This window comes from Ptychodera flava, chromosome 3, assembly GCF_041260155.1.
Source record: "Ptychodera flava strain L36383 chromosome 3, AS_Pfla_20210202, whole genome shotgun sequence".
NCBI classification, from domain to species: Eukaryota; Metazoa; Hemichordata; class Enteropneusta; family Ptychoderidae; genus Ptychodera; species Ptychodera flava.
This window is the reverse complement of record NC_091930.1, coordinates 41794751-41813595: the sequence shown is the minus strand read 5'-3', so window position 1 is coordinate 41813595 and position 18845 is coordinate 41794751. Positions and strand designations below refer to the sequence as shown.

Below are 18845 nucleotides of genomic sequence, written 5' to 3'. Positions count from 1 at the left end.
GTGTGTATGAATGTCGTAAAAACTACGTGTTAGTGCATGTTACCATTGTTGTTTATTGCCCACGATTGAGCGACTTATTTACTCGGTTAACATTTGCTTCCGAGCAACTTGCAAGGATCAAATATTTTGTAGATTAGGACACAAAGCATCGACTAAACATATATATTTATGCTGTTTGTGGTCTTCAAACAGAAATATTTCAGCAGTATTCTTCCAACAGGGCTAAACCTCTTCAACCCAGAATGTGGCAGTGACGTCAGCATGACAATAGGGAACGTCCTCGTTGAAATCGTTCAAGGAGATATCTGTGAACAATCAGGCGATGTAATTGTGAACTACACTGACACCAATTTGACATGTGACAGTAAGTTATTCAAACCACGAAGTATTACCTTACCTTGAATCGGCATTTATCACGGTGTTGCAAGTTTAACAATGGGTATCTTTGTCAACTTTCATTTGCATGACATATATTGCATGGTCGTCATGAAAGAATGCATTGCAAATATTAATATTTTCTACAATTAACCATAGTTAATGAAATATATCTCGTTCTCTTCAGGAGGTGTTTCTAAAGCAATCATCGAAGCAGCTGGACCTGAAGTTAAATCCGAACTCAGAACCATCGGTATGCATGTTAATTTCCTTATTTTGTGATTGTGAGGTGCGACATCAATACCCATTTTTCATTTAATAACGTCTTTATTACACTGCACAAAAGTTGACTTGTGATACTTATCACCTTGTACTATGACAGTTTGTTTGCTTGCCTGGTAGACTAGTTGAATCCCTTTCAGAGCAAGAAAACTACAGACAGATTACTGTATATGCCTGTAACATGGTCTGATCAGTACCTGTAACAATCCCTCAGAAATAACCTGTTACAGGACCGGTAAATTGGTCAGACATCAGGGGTGTATGAACGGGTCTGTATCAGGCCTGGTATTACAGGAATTTATACAGTGATGTAATTTCTGAGTGTATCCAGTGCTGTGATCACATGACTGAAATACTGGTTATAAAGAGTGGCGAGTCAGTTTAATGTACAGGGCCTGTTTTCAGACAAAAAATGGGCATTTGTGATGACAGAACTGTATACAGACATAATTGAGTGTTCATTGAAACATTGTTTACCCTTTTACAGGTATTCACTTTGCTGTGTACGGTCCTTCAAATGCAGTGATGAGACAGGCAGAAATTTCAGGCCCTGTCACATCGCTGTGTTTACAGCACTGTATCTAGCCATGCCAATACAGAACTGGCCACAGACCTGTACATCAGCACCTGTCACAGCAATGGAACGTCTTTACTGACATAGACCTGTACCACAGGGTTGTGTTAGGGTCTGTACAGGGGCTATCACCTAATCTTTTGTTGATATTGTGTATTGCCGTCCTCATCAATAGCATATAATTGGTGAATATGGTCTTCAATTTGATTATTCAGAAACACCACGGGTTGGCGAAGCTGTGTTGACCAGTGCTGGTAGTCTGAAATGCAAGAAAATAATACATCTTGTGCCAGATCCTGAAAACATAAAAGACAGTGTACATGAAGTTTTGAAACTTGCTGACATGTGCCGGTTCTCTACAGTTGTCATGCCAACGATAGGTACAGGTAGGAAAATACTCATGAAAGCTCCAGATTAATCATCACCAATCTCAAGGCGTCAAATTTGGTAAATTTGCTATCAGATTTGAACCAATAACGGACGGCATGTAGTATCTAGCGATGAAATCAACTGCCAAAATGAAGGAGACAGGAAGATGTAAAGATTCCGCCATTTTCTGTAATTTTTTAAGAAACAGTTTTCTAAAGTTCTCAATAGACCATACGCACGCTGGAAGGCTAAGATTTTATTCATTCTCAAAGTCATTCAAATTTTTTGTTAACACTTAATGTCAGCTCCACATAGTTTAAATTATAATGCCAAGGCAATGTAAGCACACGCGTAGCTTGGAAATTCACTGTATATACATGATAATATTTAACACAAAAATAGACAATCGTCCGCCAATACATTAACAAGTGGAGAAAATCTGTCTGCAAGAAATGTAACTGTAAGGTATCTCGATGTTTTCCAAGTTTGGGTTTTTAAAACAGTAGTATTGTGACACGCCTCATGCAGCAAGTATTCTTCTCTGTTTGTTTAATGTATTCCATCACATCGATTCTGTACAAGTATGAGGGAACATCTCTTTCAAGGCTAGCATGACACGATTGACTGCTGCGCAACAGGTAGTCTTTAGGCCGCACGCCTGAGCAGTAGTCTGGTGCTGTCGACAAGACAATTAAGTCCTGACACTTTTATCATATGCATGTCGAGTTCCCAGCAATGTTTTTTTTTTAAATCACGATATTTTAAACCTCGAAGTAACAAGGGTGCAGTTAGGATAACCACTTTATTACTCTCTCTTTCTTCTCTTATTTGTGCAAGATATGACATGGTCTAGGTTAAGGTTCTTTGTTATGATCATTTTGCCCTAAAAGTGACTAGTGGCATAGATATTATCAGTTGAAAGAACGCGAAATAGTGAAGATTTTGAATTACCACATAGGATACCTTCACAAAGATCCCAAGGAAATTGCCAAGAAAATATTTGGAGGTATCAAAGCGTCATCGAAACTAGAAACAGTCAACAGCGTTCGGATCGTTATCTACAAGCCAGAGATGATGGCTGTATTCAAGAAGGCAATGGAAGATTATTGTGATCCCTCACTGAGGAAAATACTGAAGAGGAAGTTGAGTGAGTGTGTGATTTGTTTTCGAAAAGCTTTTTCACAGACAAAAAATTTCCTTTGTTAAAGGGCTGAATTAATGAGGTTGTGTATTAATAACATTTTACTCATCCTACAATTCTTCATTCATTTCCCACCGACAGGAAAAAAAACATCACAGTAAAAAACCAGTTACCTGCAGGGATATATCCGTCTTGATGATTTAATTATTTGGGTAAACCTTCAAACTTACAGATGTAGAAAAAGTAATATTAAGAATGCAAATCCTTTTGACAGTCTCGTATACTTATACACAAAATATATAACCATCAAGTTATCATTGAAAATGTCGAAAGTTATATGATGGGTACCCTGTACATTATTCACGATGTTGAAAAACGCTCATACGGAAGCTATTTATGTCGCAGCGATACTTTCCAAAAAGAAAGTCTAATTTCTGACGTTGTTTATTATGAAGGGAAAGTTGCAAAACGCAAAGGGAGACACATGGTTCCTCAACTTCACCGAAGAGATACAGATGCCTCTGGAGGAGTGGAGCCTTTCCTGTGGTCTGCTTTGACATTTATGCTGGCACTCAAAACGATGTTAAGTCGGTATTTCAAAATCTTCATCATTACGTCGAAAAGGAAGTCATCGAAAAGGTAAGTTACAACAATCTCCAAATTGTAGCCTGTAATTCGGTTGTGAGAGTCGTCAACTTCACAACTATTTCTTCATTTAAAGCACATTGTTTATTGACTCAGGGATTAAGCATGGACTCTGTGTTTGTCCATTATCTAAAGGTTGTTAATGACACTGATGTAAGTGGTCTGACAGACGGAGACATGGCGCAAATAAAGGAACTGGCATCATCACTACAGGTAAGGCTAGAGAATTAGTGATTCATGGGTAATTTATGGAGTTATAAGGTTTCAAGGAAGTAAGAATATAGCGCTGGAAGTTTAGTATTTATTTCCGGCTTTGATTGAATCAATGTTTCATGAACAACACAATTAATATACTAGTGAGGAGATTTTTTAGTCCGATATATTTGCTTTTTTGTTCATCACATTTTCTCCATTTTGGGTGTAACTTTGTTTTACAGACAAGAGTTAGCTATCCGTGTTGTTTCCACACTTATTGTTTCTCATATGCAGGCATCTGCAGAGGTAGTCAATACAGGTCGCGTTTGTCGACTCAAATTGACAGGAATGCCAGAAGCTGTCATGAGGCTCAATGATAAAGTACCCAGGTTCTCAAGCGAATGCAAGAAGAGCACAGGCGAGTGGCTGAAGCAACGGCGCTGGCACAGAACGTAGCTTGGCTGTACTGGAACGAGGACGGCTTTGAAGAGTATGAGGATGAAGTTGCTGGTCACATCGAGCAAGAGTACAAGGCCGGCAATGCTGACGCCTTTTTGAATTGGATGAATGTTCATACCAAGTCTGTTTCAACTCCATGACAGAAATCGACTTGAGCGACGGATCAAAAGTTCCTGTTAGGAGAGATTTAAAAGAAGGTAAGATAAGGACTTCACTCTGGTTCAAAATAAAAAAAACATGAGTCGTCTTACAGTGCAGATGTAGCAACATTGTCAATAAGAACCGAAAATATATAATTGTCCTGATCATCAACCAAATTGTATTCGGCTCGTATTTTTAAGAATGCCATGCGGACTCTCAGAGAGCATCTATGGTTTCTACAATGCTTATCTGTGTAGCTGACAACGTCATATACTTATTATATTTGGAAATCGGTTTTGTGTTTGATCGTTTGCTTAGAGTCAAGAAGAAAACAACTTCAGGGAAAATAAATGTCATTAACAAAGAAACCGTTTGTCACCACAGATGGTATTTCTCTTCCCAAGCATTGGGCTCCAATGCATGATTTTGAGGAAGTTAAGCAAGTGCCCCTCATCAGGTCGAGTGAAGAATACATCAGCATTGCAGATGAATTCAAGATATCGATGTTACCAACAGAGACAGAAATTGTAGAGGTATTTAAGGAAAACACGAAAGAACACAAACACAAATAAAGAAAAGGAAGAGTATTTCTGTCTATATGCATGCATGCATGTATGTATGTATGCATGTATGTATGTATGTATGTATGTATGTATGTATGTATGTATGTATGTATGTATGTATGTATGTATGTATGTATGTATGTATGTATGTATGTATGTATGTATGTATGTATGTATGTATGTATGTATGTATGTGTGTGTGTGTGTGTGTGTGTATGTATGTATGTATGTATGTATGTATGCATGCATGCATGCATGTATGCATGCATGTATGTATGTATATATGTATGTATATATGTATAGTATGGTATGTTGCACATTAGTAACCCACAACTCTTTAATGTTGAGTTATGAGGTTCAATGAAATCAGATGATTGGAGCCTCATTTCGGACAAGTTAATTCATAGGACATTTTAAAACTCATTGGAATTATTCTCTTTTTAGATAAAAAGAATACAGAACAGGCAGTTATATCGACAAGTGGTGCTCAAGAAGCAAACAATGCAATATAGAAGTATACCTGGGATCCAAATAGAGCGAAAACTCTACCATGGTACATCATTCGAAACCTGCGCCAAAATAAACGCCCAGGGTTTTAACAGGAACTTCGCAGGAAAACATGGTATGTTTCATTATACATTCAATGTATATGACTACTGGAAAGATTACTCAATACTAACCTTCATTCCTACTTTGTTCAGTGGATGAAACATATCTTTCCAGCATTATTTTTTCATGTAAATGGGCAATTCCAAATGATCAGTAGTAACTGTTGACACACTAGTAAATGAGTATAGAGTAGTTTCAAATTGATAATGCACTCTCTGCTGTCTCATTTTAACTAGCTGCCGTGAAAAATTGAACATTAAGATAAAGTAGTTTTATTAAAGATGAAGAGTGGTCTTTCTCTGGTTTCGAATCGTTAAACTTGAAAGTTAAGGGGAATTTACGGGTAGTTGCTGGTTACCTTGAATTTCTCTATTCTTCTCGGTAAGAAGCTAAGCTGTCTGCTTCTATATGGCATGGGGAGAGAATGCACTGTATTACTCAAGATTATTAAATCTGAGCCAATGCAAGGAAAATCCTGCGCTATTCCAACGCTCTGTACTTACACAGTGCATGATGAAAAATCGCTTTCGACCGAAGGCGTCGAGAATATTGTGAGGGTTAGCATCAGTGACCTTCGAGAGGCATATTTAAAGACACTGTGTGAATTTGTAATGTGTGCCTTTGTAATTCATTCATGTTCACTGTTCCTTGATTCCAGCCGCTGCGTACGGACGAGGATGTTACTTCGCCCTCAACGCTAAATACTCATCTGCGGATAGGTTCTCACCACGCGACACCAATGGTCACAAGCACATCTATGTCTGCAAAGTCCTGACGGGCGAGTACACCCAGGGGAGACGCGATATGCTGGTTCCTCCATCTAAGAATCATAACAATCCTACTGATTGTTACGACAGCGTCGTCGATAACACTACAAACCCCACAATATTTGTCATTTTCTACGATGCTATGGCCTATCCGGAATATCTTATTACGTTTAAATAATTCATTTAGTCATGTAGACGCTTATTATAAACGAGAGCCACTAGCAACTGTTTGATGATTTTCAAATTTCCCTTATAAATATCCTTTGTTGTGTTGCAGGAAAAGATGGTCGATATCTTATGATTATTCGATATCTTATGATTATTGGCAAATTGGAAAAACGAATGATTATTTTGCACTCATATATTTCCTGCAAAATATTCATGCATTTAATAATATAACCCGCTAATCAAAGTAAATCAACAACAAATACATGGCAAAAATCTAATTATGAAACGAAAGACAAAAAATAATGCACAATGACATTGGACCATCAGCACAAATAGCAGTGCTCTTATCATACTTTTCGGATTATATGCGCTTATTACATTATATTCGAAACAGCCTTACGCATCAACTTTGTATTACTTATTGTTGTTTTTTTACTCGGTTATAATTATATCTTTCGCATGTGCTTTAAAATGGACTTTATCGTATTGCTGCAAATGAAAACCATCTAAAATCAGGATGATTCAAATTCATTACAGGAATTTTACACGCCTTTGTAAATCATAGTAAATAAGTCAACTCAACTTATTTCCAGACTCGAAATAACTTAAGAAGAAAACGTCATTTTTCAAACGTATTCATTATCAACATGATTGTATATCCTATATTGATAATTTGTTGAGGACACTTAACTCAACTGTGCACTGTAATACAATTGTGGGCGAAATTAATAATTTGTTGAGGGCATATATAAGTGTTATGAAACTTCACTTGAAGTTAGAACAATCAATATTAACAAACATTTTAAACCTATGGCTTGTCATTTGGTATTATATTATTCATTTCTGGTACCACAGTATCAGGAAAATTTAACTGTGTTTCAATGTTTCACATATGCTGTATGCAATTAATGATTAAATAAAGAATCAGAAAGCTACTGATGCATTGAGGGTCGAGTTGTCTGTTTAAACTTACTATTACCGCAACAAAAGTTTCTCTTAATAGGTTAAAATTGACTTCGGTAAGTAGTCCGTCAGAACGAACTTCATTGCAACAAAATGCAATAATATAGATAAATTCACACAAATAAGTTGCCTGTATCGCAGAATAATACACCTGAATTCACATGAATTCGTATGAATATAGGCTTGCTGAACGCAAGCAATGGATTGTTAACTGTGTTCATCTGTATAAGCGCTATTCAGGCAATAATCTGTGCTAATAAAATAAGTATTTTGGCAGGTTTGTTCGAAAAGACTGCGAGCAGATCTGTTTTGCAAGCAAAAACTGCATCAAATGATTACTTTTATTACTATAGCGATCACAAGCAAATGCATTTGTTTGCACCGTGTGCACTGCAGTACACTGATAATTTTGGAAAATATTAATTCGTGGCATAAGTGATATACGTAGATGTTGATAAATTTGAAGTCACTAAGGCCTCGCACCACACTGTCAATCAGTCCCTTTTGACCTAAGCACCTATGGTGACGAATGATATCATGTAAAAGATTCTTAAGCTGCACTTGACCTCGATAATTATGTAGAATTCATTTCAGATTAGAAACTTTACTTACCATGGACAAGTGCCCTCGCTGCTCAAAAGTGACGAGATTAACTTCCTCTTAAAGGCAACCATAGCAACTTAGATCACATTCAAATAACTGTTCGTGGACTAATCAGTGTTTTTTCTGGCCATTACTTGGTTCAAAATAACTATGGAAAACTGCATGCACTAAGAACACTTTTCACTTAGATAACGTCAGTTTGATCAATTTTGAATTGCGTCGTTTATCATAACATATGTCAAGAATAATAGCCTTATTTCGTAGATCTCAACTTTCAAAGCTCGTAAATTTCTTAATAGTACAAAAAAGTATATGTAATATCCAGGTCTATCAGGAGGGAACTCAACTGTACAAAAGTTTATAAGTTTGTACAAAATTTTCAGAAGACTTAATGTTTTATCATAAGCAAAGAATAAAACTGATACTCATACAAAGAAGTAGGGGGAATATTTAAAAATAGATTGTCTGTAAGGAATAATTTGTTCTCAGAGATTTATCTTGCATAATGATTCTCGCAGCATCGTTATTCAAGAGCTTGCAGTATAAAATATGCAAACATATACCTTTGGTTTGCAAAATATGTGTAAATGACATGTAAGCTTTGGCGGCAAAGTATTCAGTGAACAAAATGTAAAAATGTAAAGAAAAAGGTACTCTATGTTTGGTTTAAGATCTTTAACGGTAAATTCTACTGTTGATTTGTCACAAAGGATAAAGGAAAGGCAAAAGATCACGAACATTAACATCTATTTTCAAATTTGTATATTTTGTAATGCTAAGCACTACTGAATCTGGTACGTCTGACTCTGGGTTTTAGTCGGAAGTTCTGAAAATTCGAACCTCCACCGAAAGAGGTCGCTCTAACATGAAGGATTACAATTTTCAAGTTGAATGACTTCTTCTTATGCAAATATGTTGTCATCAGATTCAATCTTGTTGGCAATCTTCTTGGAATTTTTTATGTTGAATTTTAAAATGAAAATTACAAGAATAAAATGGAGAGTAACAGTAGTGAAACTGTGAAATGGTGAAGTAGCCGGTCGAGTAGTGGAATGCAAAATAGAATGTAAACAGAGATACCTAAAATCGAGTTGTAATTTGAATACAGAATAGTAATACGCAACTTCAAGAGAAATGTGGAGTTGTAAAATTTTATTCAGTATATTGAAAAACGAAAGTAGTAATTTTGGCTTGGTTTTGAACCATACATCTTTCTCATCTTAACAAATTTTATGTCTTTTTGACTTTGTAATACTTCGTAGTTTAATTTGGACCAGGGAAACCAAAATAAAATTCGTTTTTTAATATAATTCAATGATATAATTCAATTGATGAAGGAAGATGAAATTATGATTTAAGTGTTTGCCCTCGTGGCGATAACGGACCGGAAAAAACGAAAGTACGACCAGTAAACACCGGTTAAGTGATACATTTAGTAAAATAGGCCAGCCGCATAACATCACTTTTAAAATGATAAGAATGAAACAGGAAAGAAAAGATAAAATGATGACAGCTCATCATATATAACCGTCGCTCACGTCACTCTGGACAGGTACCACTAGGAAAGAGATTCATTATTTGTAAAACAATTTTATAAACAATGATTTAAGCAAAAATGATAGAAATGTAGGGAGGAAGAAAATACTGCGCAATGTGTGAGAAATGAGTAAAATTCACCGTTAATAAAACTCGATTTCAAGATAAGTCTTCAAAACACGTTCAAAACATTCAATATATTTTGCAGAGCGAATCTCTGGTGGCAGCATATTTCAAAAAAGGTGTATGAACAATATAGACCCTTTGGCCGTAAGATTTATATACTTCCCTTTCAACCTTGTATGTGACATTGACGTCAGCATGACAATAGGGAACGTTCATGTTGAATCATTCAAGGAGATAATTGTGAACTTCACTGACACCAATTTGACTCGTGACAGTAAGTTATTCAAATCACAAGTTATTACCTTACCTTTAATCAGCATTTATCACGGTGTTGTAAGTTTAACAATATATATCTTTGTCAACTTTTCATTTGCATGACATATATTGCATGGTCGTCATAAAAGAATGCCTTATAAATATTTGTATGTTAAAAAAATAACCATAGGTAATGGGATTTGTCTCGTTCTCTACAGGAGGTGTTTCTAAAGCAATCATTGAAGCAGCTGGACCTGAAGTTAAATCCGAACTCAGAACCATTAGCATGCATGCTAATTTCCTTATTTTGTGATAGTGCGGTGCGACATCAATACCCATTTTTCATTTAATAACGTCTTTATTACACTGCACAAAATTTGACTTATGATACGTATAACCCTGTACTATGACAGTTTGTTTGCTGGACTTGTAGACTGACGGAATCCCTTACATAGCAAGAAAACTACAGCCCGATTGCTGTACATGCCTGTAACAGGGTCTGATCAGTACCTGTAACAGTTCCTAAGAACCAAGCTGTTACAGGCCCGGTAAATTGGTCAGATATCAGGAATGTATGAACACGTCTGTATCAGGCCTGGTATTACAGGAATGTATACAGTGATGTAATTTCTGAGTTTATCGAGTGCTCTGATCACATAACTGTCAGGTTAATGTACAGGGCCTGCTTTCAGAAAAATGAGGCATTTGTGATGACAGAACTGAATACAGACATAATTGAGTGCTCATTAAAACATGTTTGACCCTTTTACAGGTCTGTATTCACTTTGCTGTGTACAGTCCTGCAAATACAGTGATGGGACAGGCAGACATTTCAGGCCCTGTCACATCACTGTGTTTACTGCAATGTATATAGCCATGCCAATACAGGACTGGCCACAGACCTGTATATCAGCCCCTGTCACAGCAATGGAAGGTCTTTACTGACACAGACCTGTATCACAGGGTTGTGTCAGGGTCTGTACAGGGGCTATCACCTAAGCCTTTATTGATCTGGTGTATTGCTGTCCTCCTCAATAGCATATAATCGGTGAATATGGCCTTCAATTTGATTATTCAGAAATACCGCGGGTTGGCGAAGCTACGTTGACCAGTGCTGGTAGTCTGAAATGCAGGAAAATAATACACCTTGTGTCATATCCAGAAAACATGAAAGGCAGTGTACAAGAAGTTTTGAAATTTGCCGACATGTGCCGGTTCTCTACAATAGTCATGCCAACGATAGTTACACGTAGGGGAATACTCATGAAAGTTCCAGATTAATCATGACCAATCTCCAGGCGTCATATTTGGTAAATTTGCCACCAGATTTGAACCAATAATGGACGGCATTTAGTATTTGGCGATGAAATCAACTGCCAAAATGAAGGAGATCGGAAGATTTCAAGATTCCGCCATTTTCTTGAATTGTTTGAAACAGTCTTCTAAAATTCTCACTAGAGGGTATGCACGCTGGGCGCCTAAGATTTAATACACTCTCATATTTTCACCAATAAATAAATGTCATTCAAAATTTTTGCTAACACCTAATTTCAGCTCGACATAATTTTAATTTTAATGCCGACGCAATTAAGGCATACGCATAGCTTGGAAAGTCACACAGTATACATAAATATACCTAACGCAAAAATAGAAAATGGTCAGCCATACATTGACAAGTGGAGAAAATCTGTCAGCAAGAAAAGTAACTGTAAGGTATCTCGATGTTTTCTAAGTTTGGGGTTTTTAAAAGTAGTCATGTGACACGCTTCATACTGGCAGTATTCTTTTCAGGTTGTCTAATGTATTCGATCACTTCAATTCTGTATAAGTATGATTAAATATTTACATCAAGGATAGCATGGCACGATGGACTGCGTCCCGATAGGCAGTCTTTAGGCCGTAGGGCTGAACTTAAGTCTTGTCCTGTCGACAAGACAATAAAGTCCTGACACTTTAATCATATGCACGTCGAGTTCGTAGAAAATCTTTTACATAAATCACGATATTTTAACCATCGAAGTAACTAGTTGCAGCAAGGACAACTGTTTCTTCTCTTGTTTGTGAGAAATATGAGATGTTCTAGATTAAATTCCTTTGTTATGATCATTTTGCCCTAAAAGTGACTTGTGGCATAGATATTATCAGTTGAATGAGCGCGTAATAGCGCAAAATACCAGGCTGGTTTAAAGATTTTGAATTACCACATAGGATACCTTTATAAACATGCCAAGGAATAGCCAAAAATATTTGGAGGCATCAAAGCGTCACCTAAACATGAAATAGTCAACAGTGTTCGGAAAGAGAGTTTAAAAGACGTATATATGAGCATGTCTACACTATTCGCAATAGAAAATCCACTCCGGTCTCCGAACACTTCAACAAACCCGGTCACAATCCTACTCATTTTCAAGTAAGTGGCATTTGTAAAATGAATTCTTTTACTGAACTTTCATACATTACTACACTTGAAACGCTGTCACCCATTGGAATCAACCGTAAAGAAGGGTGATTTCTCTTCTACTTTTCTGTAAGCCCCCCCCCGCTCTTTGTTCTCCAGTTAGGGGGTCTTGTTGCTCCGTCTCTTCAACATGCACCCCAAAGGGTTCCCTTGAGAATGACATTTCATTTTCCATCCAGACCTCACACGATCTAGGTTAGTAGAGTCCCTTCTCTATTTTACCTATGTTGATTTTCACATTCTCATTTTCATTCCTGTATTCTACATCATTCCAGTGTTTTTATTCTGAGTACTGTATTTTTATCGCCTTTTTTAGTCTTTGTGAGGATTTGTCATCATGATTTTACTTCCCTGTAGTCGTTCCACCTTCCTTTGACACGTTCTATTTTATCCGCTTTTATCTATTAGTTTTTACCCTGAGGAAGGCAATCTGTGTATTGCCGAAACGTCGGTTTTATTAATAAAGATCGTTTGAAGATTGAAGAAATTGGTCGAGTACGCCCTTCATTTCTCCACACTGTGTCAAGACTTTGCTGTACTCCCACTTCTTCCTGATGACTTCAATAGTTGCAGTTGGACTGGAATTCTGTTCGGATAGTTATCTACAATCCAGAGATGATGGACGTATTCAAGAAGGCAATGGAAGATTATTGTGATCCCTCACCGAGGAAATAGCTGAAGAGGAAGTTCAGTGAGTCTATTATGTGTTTCCGAGAACCTAATTCACAGCAAAAAATTTCCTTCGTTAAAGTGCTGAATTAAGGTGGTTGTGTTTTAATCACATTTTACTCATCCAACAATTCTTCATCAATTTCCCACCGATATGAAAAAAAAATCACAGTATATACCAGTTAGCTGCAGGGATATACCCGTCTTGATGATTTAACTTAATTGCGTAAACCTTCAAACTTAAAGATATAGAAAAAGTAAAAGTAAGAATGCAAATCCCCTTGACAGTCCCGTATACTTATACACAAAATAGTTAATAATCATATTTGACCATCAAGTTAAAATTGAAAATGTCGATAGTTCCATGATCGTCATTACACCGGAAAAGCCTCGTGCATATATGTGTACCCTGTACATTACTCAAGATGGTGAAAAAACGTTCATACGGAAGTTTTTTTTTTTGTCGCAGCCACACTTTCTCACAAAATGATTAATTTCTGACGTTGTTTATTAATTAAGGAAAGTTGCAAAACGCAAAGGGAGACACATGGTTCCTCAACTTCACCGAAGAGATACAGATGCTTCTGGAGGAGTGGAGCCTTTTCCTGTGGTCTGCTTTGACATTTATGCTGGCACTCAAAACGATGTTAAGGTTCCAAGACAAGAAATTTGACCTTTTTAATCTAACCATTCTCTAACGGTTAATAAGCTCAGAACCCCCGTAAAGTATACATTTTCTGAAAGCCTAGATATACGGGAACATTTTGGTAACCACAGTGTCACAATTGTTTACATAACTATCACGTGACAAGGTAATTTGCATAACCTTTCAAAAATCGGTTTTCCCTATGTTTTGTCTCAATACTTCAAAATATCTGACTCAAACTTGCTGGAGTGCGAGCAGTCACAACGCTCTTCCAAAGTGTGTCTCAGATTTTTTATATCTCCCTTAGTTTTTTAGGAGCGCAATTTTAAAGAAATCAACTACGGTTAAATTCACTGCTCTGGAAGTTTTTCTGGCATAAAAACTGTTTAAGAAGGTTTAAAAAAATTCTGAGACACACTTTTAAAGACCCTTAGGACAGCTTGCACTCACACAAATTTCAGCCACATATCTCAAAGCATTGAAACAAAACATAGGGAAAACCGAGTTTTGAAAGGTTATGCAAATTACCTGTCACGTGACAGTTATGTAAACAATGTTGACACTATGGTAACCAACATGTTCCCCTATATCTAGGCTTTCCGAAAATATACAATTTATGGGGGTTCTGAGCTTATTAAACACTAGAGAATTGTTAGTTTAAAATGGTCAATTTCTTGTCTTGGAACCTTAAGTCGGCATTTCAAAAACTTCATAATTACGTCGAAAAGCAAGTCATCGAAAAGGTCAGTTAACAACAATCTCCTAATTTTAGCCTTTAATTCGGTTGTGAGAATCGTCAACTTCACAACTATTTCTTCATTTAGAGCACATTGTTTATTGACTCAGAGATTAAGCATGGACTTTTTGTTTGTCCATTATCTAAAGGTTGTTAATGACTCTGATGTAAGTGGTCTGACAGACGGAGACATGGCGCAAATAAAGGAACTGGCATCATCACTACAGGTAAGGCTAGAGAATTAGTGATTCATGAGTAAGTTATGGAGTTTTAAGGTTTCAAGGAAGTAAGAAATATAGTGCTGGAAGTTTAGTATTTTATTTTCGGTTTTGATTGAATCAAAGTTTCATGAACAACACAATTAATATACTAGTGAGGAGATTTTAGTCCGATATATTTGCCTTTTTGTTCATCACATTTTCTCCGTTTTGGGTGTAACTTTGTTTTACAGACAAGAGTTAGCTATCCGTGTTGTTTCCACACCTATTGTTTCTCATATGCAGGCATCTGCAGAGGTTGTCAATACAGGTCGCGTTTGTCGACTCAAATTGACAGGAATACCAGAAGCTGTCATGAGGCTCAATGATAAAGTAACCCAGTTTCTCAAGCGAATGCAAGAAGAGCACAGGCGAGTGGCTGAAGCAACGGCGCTGGCACAGAACGTAGCTTGGCTGTACTGGAACGAGGACGGCTTTGAAGAGTACGAGGATGAAGTTGCTGGTCACATCGAGCAAGAGTACAAGGTCGGCAATGCTGACGCCTTTTTTGAATTGGATGAATGTTCATACCAAGTCTGTTTCAACTCCATGACAGAAATCGACTTGAGCGACGGATCAAAAGTTCCTGTTAGGAGAGATTTAAAAGAAGGTAAGCTAAGGACTTCAATCTGGTTCAAAATAAAAAAAAACATGATTCGTCTTATAGTGCAGATGTAGCAACATTGTCAATAAGCACCGAAAATATATAATTGTCCTGATCATCAACCAAATTGTATTTGGCTCGTATTTTTAAGAATGCCATGCGGACTCTCAGAGAGCATCTATGGTTTCTGCAATGCTTATCTGTGTAGCTGACAACGTCATATACTTATTATATTTGGAAATCGGTTTAGTGTTTGATCGGTTGCTTAGAGTTAAGAAGAAAACAACTTCAGGGAAAATAAATGTCATTAACAAAGAAACCGTTTGTCACCACAGATGGTATTTCTCTTCCCAAGCATTGGGCTCCAATGCATGATTCTGAGGAAGTTAAGCAAGTGCCCCTAATCAGGTCGAGTGAAGAATACATCAACATTGCAGATGAATTCAAGATATCGATGTTACCAGCAGAGACAGAAATTGTAGAGGTATTTAAGGACAACACGAAAGAACACAAACACAAATAAAGAAAAGGAAGAATATTTCTGTCTATATGCATGCATGCATGCATGTATGTATGTATGTATGTATGTATGTATGTATGTATGTATGTATGTATGTATGTATGTATGTATGTATGTATGTATGTATGTATGTATGTATGTATGTATGTATGTATGTATGTATGTATGTATGTATGTATGTATGTATGTATGTATGTATGTATGTATGTATGTACGTACGTACGTACGTACGTACGTACGTACGTACGTACGTATGTATGTATGTATGTATGTATGTATGTATGTATGTATGTATGTATGTATGTATGTATGTATGTATGTATGTATGTATGTATGTATGTATGTATGTATGCATGTATGCATGCATGCATGCATGCATGTATGTATGTATAGTGTGGTATGTTGTACATTAGTAACCCACTACTCTTTAATGTTGTCGCTGAGTTATAAGGTTCAATGAAATCAGATGATTGGAGCCTCATTTTAAAACTTATTTGAATTATTCTGTTTTAAGATAAAAAGAATACAGAACAGGCAATTATATCGACAAGTGGTGCTCAAGAAGCAAACCATGCAATATAGAAGTACACCTGGGATCCAAATAGAGCGAAAACTCTACCATGGTACATCATTTGAAACCTGCGCCAAAATAAACGCCCAGGGTTTTAACAGGAACTTCGCAGGAAAACATGGTAGGTTTCATTATACATTCAATGTATATGACTACTGGAAAGATTACTCAATACTAACCTTCATTCCTACTTTGTTCAGTGGATGAAACATATCTTTGCAGCATTATTTTTTACATGTAAATGGGCAATTCCAAATGATCAGTAGTAAATGTTGACACACTAGTAAATGAGTATAGAGTAGTTTCAAATTGATAATGCACTGTCTGCTATCTCATTGTAACTAGCTGCCGTGGAAAATTGAACATTTAGATAAAGTAGTTTTATTAAAGATGAAGAGTAACGAATTGATCAGTGTCTTTCTCTGGTTTCGAATCGTAAAACTTGAAAGTTAAGGGGAATTTACGGGTAGTTGCTGGTTACCTTGAATTTCTCTATTCTGCTTGGTAAGAAGCTAGGCTGTGTGCTTCTATATGGCATGGGGAGAGAATGCACTGTGTTACTCAAGATTATTAAATCTGAGCCAATGCAAGGAAAATCCTTCGCTATTCCAACGCTCTGGACTTACACAGTGCCTGATGAAAAATCGCTTTCGACCGAAGGCGTCGAGAATATTGTGAGGGTTAGCATCAGTGACCTTCGAGAGGCATATTTACAGACACTGTGTGTATTTGTAATGTGTGCCTTTGTAATTCATTCATGTTCACTGTACTTTGATTCCAGCCGCTGCGTACGGACGAGGATGTTACTTCGCCCTCAACGCTAAATACTCATCTGCGGATAGGTTCTCACCACGCAACACCAATGGTCACAAGCACATCTATGTCTGCAAAGTCCTGACGGGCGACTACACCCAGGGGAGACGCGATATGCTTGTTCCTCCATCAAAGAAAGATAACAATTCTACTGATTGTTACGACAGCGTCGTGGATAACACTGCAAACCCGACAATATTTGTCATTTTCTACGATGCTATGGCCTATCCGGAATATCTTATTACATTTAAATAATTCATTTAGTCATGTAGACGCTTATTATAAACGAGAGCCTCTAGCAACTGTTTGATTATTTTCAAATTTCTCTTATAAAAATCCTCTTTTGTGTTGCAGGTAAAGATAATCGATGTTTTATGATTATTAACAAATTGGAAAACAAATAATTATTTCGCACTTATATATTTCGTGCAAAATATTTATGTATTTAATAATATCACCCGCTAATTAAAATAAAAACAACAAGAAATACATGGCAAAAATCTAATTATGAAACGATAGACAAAAAGTAATACACGATGACATTGGACCATCAACACAAATAGCAGTGCTCTTATCGTACTTTTCGGATTATATGCGCTTATTACATTATATTCGCAACAGTCTTACGCATCAAATTTATGTTACTTATTGTTGTTTTTTGTTGACTCGGTTATAATCATATCTTTCCCGTGTGCTTTAAAATGGACTCTAGCGTATTGCTGCAAAAGAAAACCATCTAAAATCACAGGATGATTCAAATATATTAAAGGAATTTTCCACGCCTTTGTAAATCACAGTAAATAAGTCAACTCAACTTATTTCCAGACTCGAAATAACTTAAGAAGAAAATGTCATTTTTCAAAAGTATTCCTTATCAACATGATTGTATATCCTACATTGATAATTTGTTGAGGACATATATAAGTGTTATGAAACTTCACTTGAAGTTAGAACAATCAATATAACAAACATTTTAAACCTATAGCTTGTCATTTGGTATTATATTATTCATTTCTGGTACGACAGTATCAGGAAAATTTAACTGTGTTTCAATGTTGCACATATGCTGTATGCAATTAATGATTAAATAAAGAATCAGAAAGCTACTGATGCATTGACGGTCGAGTTGTCTGTTTTTACTTACTATTACCGCAACAAAAGTTTCTCTTAATAGGTTAATTTTGACTTCGGTAAGTACTCCGTTAGAACGAACTTCATTGCATCAAAATGCAATAATACAGATAAATTCACTCAAATAAGTTTCCTGTATCGCTGAGTAATACACCTGAATTCACACGAATCCGTATGAATACAGGCTTGCTGAACGCAAGCAATGGATTGTTAACTGTGTTCATCTGTATATGCGCTATCCACGCAATAATCCATGCTAATAAAATAAGTATTTTGACAGGTGTGTTCGAAAAGACTGCGAACAGATCTGCTTTGCAATCAAAAATGCACCAAATGATTACTTTTATTGCTATAGCGATCACGAGCAAATGCATTTGTTTTGCACCGTGTGCACTGCAGTACACTGATAATTTTGGAAAATATTAATTCGTGGCATAAGTAATATACGTGGATGTTGATAAATTTGAAGTCACTAAGGCTTCGCACTACACTGTCAATCAGTCCCTTTTGACCTAACCACCTATGGTGACGAATGATAACATGTAAAAAAGATTCTTAAGCTGCACTTGACCTCGATAATTATGTAGAATTCATTTCAGATTACAAACCTTACCGTGGACAAGTGCCCTCGCTGCTAAAAAGTGACGAGATTAACTTCCTCTTTAAGGC

The 18845-nt window shown here is 36.6% G+C and overlaps 3 protein-coding genes across 3 annotated transcripts in view; all 3 read left to right on the top strand.

The window, feature by feature from the left end:
* The window catches only part of LOC139130053 (protein mono-ADP-ribosyltransferase PARP14-like), a 6571-nt gene extending 2965 nt beyond the window's left edge, over positions 1-3606 (top strand). The window contains exons 4-9 of the mRNA XM_070695771.1: positions 221-364; positions 563-628; positions 1447-1617; positions 2559-2747; positions 3197-3380; positions 3522-3606. Of these exons, the coding sequence (XP_070551872.1) occupies positions 221-364; positions 563-628; positions 1447-1617; positions 2559-2747; positions 3197-3380; positions 3522-3543 (776 nt within the window). The 3' untranslated portion in view covers positions 3544-3606. The remainder of the gene's footprint in view (positions 1-220; positions 365-562; positions 629-1446; positions 1618-2558; positions 2748-3196; positions 3381-3521) is intronic.
* A 130-nt stretch (positions 3607-3736) lies between these two features.
* On the top strand, positions 3737-6400 carry LOC139130055 (protein mono-ADP-ribosyltransferase PARP15-like). The gene is made up of 4 exons (XM_070695774.1): positions 3737-4237; positions 4566-4714; positions 5189-5366; positions 6012-6400. The coding sequence occupies exons 1-4, from the start codon at positions 4177-4179 to the stop codon at positions 6296-6298; spliced, it is 675 nt and encodes a 224-aa protein (XP_070551875.1). The 5' UTR covers positions 3737-4176; the 3' UTR covers positions 6299-6400.
* Positions 6401-14810: 8410 nt separating this feature from the next.
* LOC139130054 (protein mono-ADP-ribosyltransferase PARP15-like) lies at positions 14811-17437 on the top strand. Its single transcript, XM_070695773.1, has 4 exons — positions 14811-15147; positions 15477-15625; positions 16176-16353; positions 17014-17437. The coding sequence occupies exons 1-4, from the start codon at positions 14853-14855 to the stop codon at positions 17298-17300; spliced, it is 909 nt and encodes a 302-aa protein (XP_070551874.1). The 5' UTR covers positions 14811-14852; the 3' UTR covers positions 17301-17437.
* The last annotated feature ends 1408 nt before the right edge of the window (positions 17438-18845 follow it).